At 40.3% G+C, this 8,373-nt stretch overlaps 1 protein-coding gene across 2 annotated transcripts in view; it reads right to left on the reverse strand.

Annotated features, from left to right (window-relative positions):
- LOC148034901 (uncharacterized) overlaps positions 1-4,830 on the reverse strand; it is a 36,813-nt gene extending 31,983 nt beyond the window's left edge. For both annotated transcript variants that reach the window (XM_087679850.1, XM_087679852.1), the window contains exons 1-3: positions 4,387-4,830; positions 3,889-4,247; positions 1,677-1,851 (exon numbers count right to left, since the gene is read on the reverse strand). In XM_087679850.1, the coding sequence (XP_087535976.1) occupies positions 1,677-1,851; positions 3,889-4,148 (435 nt within the window). In that variant the 5' untranslated portion in view covers positions 4,149-4,247; positions 4,387-4,830. The remainder of the gene's footprint in view (positions 1-1,676; positions 1,852-3,888; positions 4,248-4,386) is intronic.
- Between the last annotated feature and the right edge of the window lie 3,543 nt (positions 4,831-8,373).

An 8,373-nucleotide genomic window follows, 5' to 3' on the forward strand; every position in this document is an offset into this window, starting at 1 on the left:
ATTGGAGTGAGTACGAGTCTCAAGAGCCTTTTCCAAAATCAGAAAGAACCTTTCTTGAGTTTGTGCTACCATAAAAATATTAAGTTTTGCTTCCTAGCATTGATTGAGAATTTTGACAAGAAATTCCCTACATACTATGTTAAGTGAGTTCATGATTTTCTAATGATAAGCCCTACTATCCAAATCTTTCCTCTTATGTTTTTTCAACTTTGAGTTGATTTAAGTGCAATCAAAATGACTATATCACTGCACTTTCGACCTCAAAAATTCTTGCATAAAGAAGTTAAACAGCCATGCCAACCGAAAACCTGGAAGAAGATTGGAACTACAAGATTCATGTATCTTTCCGGGGAATAGACCAAACATGTGTAAACTTGTGAGTTAGGTGTTCCAAATTTGAATTCCCCTCACGTGAGGGAAGATATTCTAAAAGAAGGGCACATACCCCTTTTCAACCTAATGTCTCCACATACTTTCAATTCCTTGCTCTTGTTAAGCAAGTTGTGATAGTAGAGTGAGACTTTTAACACCCTATGCCTTACCATCTTACATCGGCTCAAATCTCATGTATGGATAATGTTATCAATGATGTCATGGCTCTTTTGGCATTGACTTAAACCCAGGGTATGGATAACATCATCAATGATGAGGCTAAAGAGTCATATGCATGTAGATATCTGTGTACATAGTACATATATCATACATACACATACACAAATGTTAAACACATATATACATACATAAAGTCGAGCTTTTATCCCAGAGCTAGGATCATCCCAAACTACATCAATCAATGAGATGGAAAACCATAAAACAGAAATAAACATCCATGTGCAAGCAAGAAACAAAATGGTTCCAAAACCTGTGGCACCTCCCCTACATACATGACCTACAACTACTGGTCACTTGGCACAGTTTCCAAGCTCAATTTTCCATGCAATCAGCAATAATATGGTTGTGGATGCTCCCATTTTTCAATAGATCTCTCCATTTTATCTGGATGAAACCCCAAAGCCAGAGTTCATGCTGGCCAATAGAGTCAACACATGGCCAAGAGGAAAAAATGATATTGCTTCAGCTGCTCTCTCCTTCACATGCCGCACTTACAGACCAGCCAGCCCCCTTGGCCTGTACAACAGGGTAGCTAGCTGCAACACCACCAGCTGCATTTTACATTGCCTAACTCTTGGTCTCATCTCTTGCCCCAGCAAGCTACTTTCTCTGCTACACATTGAAGAACCCAACAATGGAAGTCTCAAGCATTATTTTTCATTAATTACTTCTAATTCATCACTACAAGGTCAGGTTTTGAATTTTATCCTTTGAATGTTCATATAGCCCTCATTCATTTTCCCAATTACTTATCTCCTACCTACCTATTTATCCTCTATGCACACAAGTGCACACCCACACACACAAGAACCAACCATGTGAAAACTGACTACTGATAATTGCATACAACATAGTATAAATAAGCAGCATCATTCCATCAAGTATAAGGCAGTATTGTTCTCGTTGAAGATAGCTTTTCCCCCACAAACTGGATGCTGCAACAAAATGCATACCTAAGAGACATTGATGGTGATGAACAACCCTTGCCATGGTAAAAATGCATTTTCAACAGAGACCAGAGGCATGTTCAAGTTTATGCAAGCCGGAAACTCTTAAGAATGTACCTCGCCAAAGGCTCCTCTGCCTATGATAGTTAAAGGCTCAAAATCATCTACACAGAGTTTCTGCCTCTGCAGTCGCATGTTTTCAGTTTCTTTCCTTTCAAGGTCTTTCATGAGGAACTGATGATCCTCTTCTGATACAGAGGCATCCTTTAGCCTTCGCTCCAAAGTCCACCTCCTGAGAGAAGTTCAGACAAGTAACATCAGACTCTCAAAGAGGATTGTAAATCTTTGGCAAGCATGTTATGACTTAGGCAATAAGAGCAAAGTTTTAGACAGATCAAATTGGTCAGTGCAACAAGCTAAAAACAAACTACAACTCCCCCATCCAATTTAAAAAGCACCAGAAAAAACAATCGTACAAGTCAGAAAATAACTATAGCTTTTTTTGCTAATGCACTCTAAAGCCAAAAGCAGCATGTTGCTGCTGTTCAAGTCGGGTGCCCTCACATCTGTCTCTGCAAATTTTTGCTAAATCCTACAATTACAAAACAGCTGGATACAGTCAGAGATAGGGCAGTAAGAATTCTGACTGCCGAGGATCCCATACAAGACATCAAGGATGAACAGTAGAATCGCAGATGTTCCATCAAATGTGAAGGGGAAATAACAAGATAGCATTCCTATCATACAGATGTGAATAAGTGCACACTTGTGCACATTGTTGATTTAAAAAGAATCAAGATACAAAGCTGCAGGCTTTCCCAAGGATCCACACAAAACAAATTTCATGATCTTTTAGTTTGTTAATCCTGAACAGCACTGAGGTAGGCCATTGACATCCAGTTGGACTATCGACTCAAACAAGAATGTTAGTTATTTATCATCCTCCATTGTGAACACACATTCATGTGTTACATGTGTGCGTGTGAACACCTTCAAGCATTTAGTAAGGATCAAAGGCTTGGATGTGTACTTTGGCCTATATTGAAGCCCTAGCTTAGTACTATCATATCAAAGGTTAAGTGATTATCCTTTGCTTCCATCTCTTGGAAGCTCTATATGTGTGTGAGACAGAGATGTATGGAGCTTCATCCTCCATAGCCCACTACTCAATCTCCAATTTCCATGGCCTTTGAGTTGAGTAAAAGCCATATTTAGGTTTTCAGCCCTTGCTCATGTACTATGCCTCTACACCATGCTACCCTCTGACCAACCTCTGCGCCATGCACATGCATATCATGCCCAAACTTCCAAGTCCCTAAGCTTGTTAGTAAAATAGTGCGAGACTAAACACTACCTTTTGTGAGGTAAGACCTTGATCCTTCCCATTTTCTTTATTATTTAATGTCACAAGTTCAGCCATCCATGACTCGGGTTGAGAGAGAGAGAGAGAGAGAGAGAGAGAGAGTGTGTGTGTGTGTGTGTGTAGATGCAAACATCTCCTACACCACCAAGCATTTAATAAGAGTCAAAAGATTTGAATGTGTACCTTGGCCTCTATATTAAGGCCCTAGATTTGTACTATCATAAGTAATTATCATTTGCCTCTCTCTCTCTCTCTCTCTCTCTCTCTCTCTCTCTCTCTCTCTCTCTCTCATATATTACGCTAGTTGTAAGCCACGAAATAATCAACTCACAAAAAGAGATTAGACCTTCTAAGTTCTACTCACCGCATGTTCAATCTACCAACTGAGCTTCATGCATGTGTACGAGTAGGGCATGCACACATGCCCTTGAATCACCTTATGAAGGTAATTATTCATGGGACATGTGACATTTTGGGTCTCACAAGTCACTTTGGCCTTTTGACATCATGAATATAGATTTACCTCTTTCTTCTCTCTCCACCTTCCCTTCCCTCCTTGCCCACGCGCGCACGTGTGTGTGTGTGTGTGTGTGTGCATAAGAGATGTTGGATTGTTGCGCTGAGAGTAAGCCAATGTCCACTAAGTCTTTGTATACTGAGACTTAGAGATGACACACAAGAATATTTCAAAGGGAAGATTTTATACAATCCCTATGTCAGGATGGTTTAAACTAGTAAGGAATCCCATTGGCTAGGTGCTGCACCTCGTTCAGAAGAGGTTTGCACCAGATGATAACCTTAGCACAAAGACACATTCTGAAGCCCTCAGACGTACTGAATCAGTTGGAACACACTGAGATAAGGCCATGAGCAACAAGCAGCTCATTTCACGGAACATTCCTCACATACGAAGATCACGTGGAACAAGAATAACAAGACCGAGATAAAAAAGTGTAAAAGGAGTACCTTTCTCGCCTTTCCTGCATATTCTTCATCTGTGCCTTGTAATGGTTCTCTATGTACTGCTTGGCAGCAGCTACTTTCTGCCTAGTCTCGTTGGATGGAGGGATTTCTTCCTGTACTGTTGGGCCTGTGTGGGGCGTTGAAGGATCATCACAGGACATATCCAGAGCTCCTAGATTATCCTCAACATCTTCCAGAATAACCTTCCGTGTATCGAAACGAGAATTATCAAATATCTCTCGCTCCTCCATGAGCTTATCCATATTCTGGACCAGCGCTAGTGCTAATAGAGCTGCTAAGCCAGATGTCTTCGAAGGAGTGAGATCATAGAGCAATTAGACACCGTTTCTTTCTCCCATGACCTGGTTGTCATCAGCAGATGCTTCGTGAGCAGTGAAAGCTTCAACTGAAATCGAAATATTGCTCTGTTGCATTCTCAGATGGAATGTGTAGCACAATATAGCGATATTTGTACAACCGTTTGATAAGAAGAAGCTGTACCTGGGAACAGATCGATAGACTTCCGATGTGATCTGAAGAGAAGCGATGGCGCTGCCATTTCCATTGAATCAAGAGGCAGCACAGATCATCAACATGCGCGAAATGCGACTGGAGCATTCGAGAGTGATGGCGTCAGATCTGATCTAAGGTGAGGTCAAGCTGCGGTGCGATCGAGGCTGCGTCCGGGAGATGGAGAGGGTTGGGAAGGGGAGGGCGGGGCAGTGGGAGGAGGGGAGGAGGCCCGGGCAGGGGGAAGGGAGGGGGAGGCTAGGGTTAGCAAAAATGGCGATGGCGCAAGAGGAGAGGAATAGAGGACTGAGACAGAGGAGAGGGAGGGGAAAGGAGGACGAGGGGGAGGGAGAGGGAATGATAGGCGGCTCTCTTCTGTCTGTGTGTGTGTGTGTGTGTATCCGCGCGCGCGTGTGCGTGAATGTGTTTTGCAAAGCATAATGTCAGGTGGCCAGGAGAGCACAAGCGCAAAAGGAACCCAGTTTGATTGATGACGTGGGATGCACATCCTCCCAGCCTGCCTTGCACCACGTCGGACTTCCACGTGATTTGTCTCCCTAATTGGGCCTCGTCCGATCCCACCCGCCATTGCCACGTCACCTTGATATTTATTTATTTATTGCCCTTTTGTTTCTGATTTGTTAACGCTCTTTTATTAGACTCTAGATGCCGTCTCTTGAAACCAGGTCAATCTGAACAATCGAATCGAGTCTGCTTTTAACCAGGTCAAATAGAGTCTCCTTTTCTTGCTTTCCCACACCCTTATAAGTTATGTGGACACTCCAAGGCAAAGTTGGGCCCCCCCCCCCCCCCCCCCCCCCCCCCAGTAATAACGAATTTTTTTACTGCACACCCCCTTGTGTGGACATCATAAGGTAATAACGAATTTTTTTACTGCACACCCCCTTGTGTGGACATCATAAGGTAAGGGGCTTGAGAAAGTTGGAGCCCAATAATAACAATTTTCTTAAAGCTGCACAGAAGGTAAGTGTAGTTTTGTGGTGTATGTGGATTGGTCGATGAAGGTTCAACTACTGCTTGCCTTATGGCTCCCTTATTTTTCTTCCTGTGTCTTGGGACAATTTACCTTTACAAGCCTTTTCTGCAAGACGCAAATTTGCTCAGTGGCTTGATTTTTGCCTTTGATGAATCAATTGACTTCAATTTTGTTTTGCAAATGGAGATCTATGATGGTAGTGAAGCTTATTCTAGGTCAAACTTTATATTCATGCTCACAAAGGCTAGAATTAATGGGGACCAAGTTATGTGCCACAATATTTCCCTCTTACCCTAGGATTGATTCATATTAGATGCTACCTTGTAGGCACTTTGAAGGCCCTTGCTAGTTATCTAGGTTGCATGGGATTGTCCACACATAAGTTTGTGGACTTAACACATGTTGTTCCATTGACTCGTTGTCAATATGACTATGCACACGTCACCCCACGTGGACAAGGAGAGAGAAGTACTAGGACGAGAGAGAGATATGCTCACTAGAGAGAGAGAGAAAATACATCCACTCGTGATAGTGAACAAAGTACCTCCTCAAATGCCCTCTTTTGAAGGGTCACTTAGTCAACTAGTGACCAAACATAGAGCTAAATTACACACAACTACCCAACCTCTCAACTAGACTCCCTCAACCACAACAAGTTTACCACCTTGGTTGTGGCAAGGGTCTAAAATGGTAGTTAACTACGAAGTTCTCAATCTTTATGATAGAGGCTACAAAGGGATATCACAAAATTCCATGATTTGTTGTCCCTTGTTGAGCATGACCCCTCAAACACAAAATAATAGTTCTCACGTGCCACACCAAAGGGCTTTCTCCTAGCTGCTAACAATGCAAGCAACCTATGAAAACCAACTCAAGTGTTTCTTTAATGGCCAAACTTGACCGTTCAAAGACTTCTATATTGAAATCTAACCTATATTTTTGGCATGACAAGCTCCTTTGGTAGGAAAGAAAGTTGTTGAATAATATAAGAAATCGTATTTCTAGCCTAACAAGCTCCTTTGGTTATGGCCTCTTAAACCATGTGCCACAGGTTAACTAATGATGATTGCCAATGATGATGATATTCTCTAACCTCCATTTGATGCCACACATAACCAAAACCAAATCATCAAGTATGATTGCTTTAAACTCTTTTACTTTACAAGTAGTTTTTGCATGCAAACTTTGGAACCTCGTTGCAAGACACCTATTCTTGACATTCTATAAAGGCACAAAGGCAAGCATGGCTTTTCTGAGGCATTATGTGGGTATAAGGCTTCAAATGGGGGATTTTAGCATTGAAAAGACTAGTTATATTCTTTTAACATCCACCTCAAGATTGAGAGTAGCAAAATAAAATATCCAACATAATTGTTGAGATTACAATGTTTTGAGTAAACAAAGATCGTGTTTAACAAAACAATAATCTTTAAGAATAATGATTTTCTTTCTCAATGTAACATGAATCTTCTTATATTAATTTTTGAGGTAACCTTCTTAAAAAGGGTTATGTGAATTTGTTTTACTTATAGTATCACGATCCTAACAACTTGAAAGGAAGCACATCAAGTATAATTTTAGGTGATGGGGCAATAAAATGACAACCTTTATATTATGAGACAACATACCCTAGTTTAGTTACTAACTTTTGTGAAAACTAAGCTCATATGGATGCTCTTTTAGCTTGTATAACATGGTCAAATCATTATTTACTAGTTCATATAAAATGAATATAATTGGAATTTCATTTTCTTAAGTATCTTGGAAACCACCAAAATCACAATACTTGTTTCATGTGCACACACCTAGTTTAAAAACCCTATTGTTTACATTGTGGCCTCATAGAGTTGGAATGGTAGAAGTTGACCAAAGTTTCTTATTATTTACATACTTTATCAAAGGCTTACACATGCCTTTGAACTAAAGGATGTACATGTTGCATATGATGTGTACAAATGTAGACATGCACTACATGTATGAGGCTCAATAAAGGTTTGGATTTGTTAATGTGACAAACATTTGCTTCATATAGCATATGCTTCGTAGAAATCTATCAATATTTTAAGGTGGTAAAAAATGGCAATATATGGATCAAATATTTACATTATGGTCACAGGTCTATGAATAGATAGATTGTATTGAAAATTATTTTCCAAATACAAAAGTTAGCTAGGCCACACAGCTTAGTATGCTAGCCAAGGCTCTATGGCTTAATCTACAAGTTTTACAAGCCAACACCCAAAACCACTTGACCTTGAAGGCTATTTGCTAGAATATAGCTACACTTGCAGTTTCAAAGACTCCTAGTAGACATGCCTTCCAAATTTCCTAAAAAACAAAACGTTAGATAGATTGGAAAGTGGATTATACTCATCATTAAAGCTAGTAAGCCCAAATTTGCACATGTCCATGTCCTCTTCTTCATTGAGCCTACTTGGCCATTTATTGGTCAAAGATGGGATAAAATTGCTCTCTAAATAACATTAGATTTGCAGTGATTCCAAAACAAGTGCTTGGCAATTTCCTGCTCCCCATACATGCATCTTCCATCCAATATTCTCCTCTCCTTTAGTTTTAGGCCAATTGCTATAACCCCCATGATTATTTTCCATATCAATGTTTTGTTCTTCGATGAGAGCCTAAGAGACCATGTTTTGCTTAGGATTTCTTTAAGCTTTCTTTCAAATACACGTGTTCTCTAGCTTTTTAGAATATTGTCAAAATCCATTTCATAATTCCTCAACCCTTTGATAATTTTCACTTTTAGGACTTGTAGTATGGGCATGTTCCTTTTCTCAAATATAGGAGTTGGCCTTGTGCCATTCATTGCATTGCCTACAATATTTATTTCACAAGCTTGTGCAACAACTTTCCATTTGAATTTACAAGTCTTGGTTACATTCCTTATTTATTGTGGCATGCTAAATCTTCTAATATTTTCATCTACCTCATGCCAATTCATTGCCCTAGCAATCCCCATT

Source organism: Lygodium microphyllum, chromosome 6 (genome assembly GCF_053477565.2).
Source record: "Lygodium microphyllum isolate KBCC chromosome 6, Lygodium_microphyllum_v1.1.10, whole genome shotgun sequence".
NCBI classification, from domain to species: domain Eukaryota; kingdom Viridiplantae; phylum Streptophyta; class Polypodiopsida; order Schizaeales; family Lygodiaceae; genus Lygodium; species Lygodium microphyllum.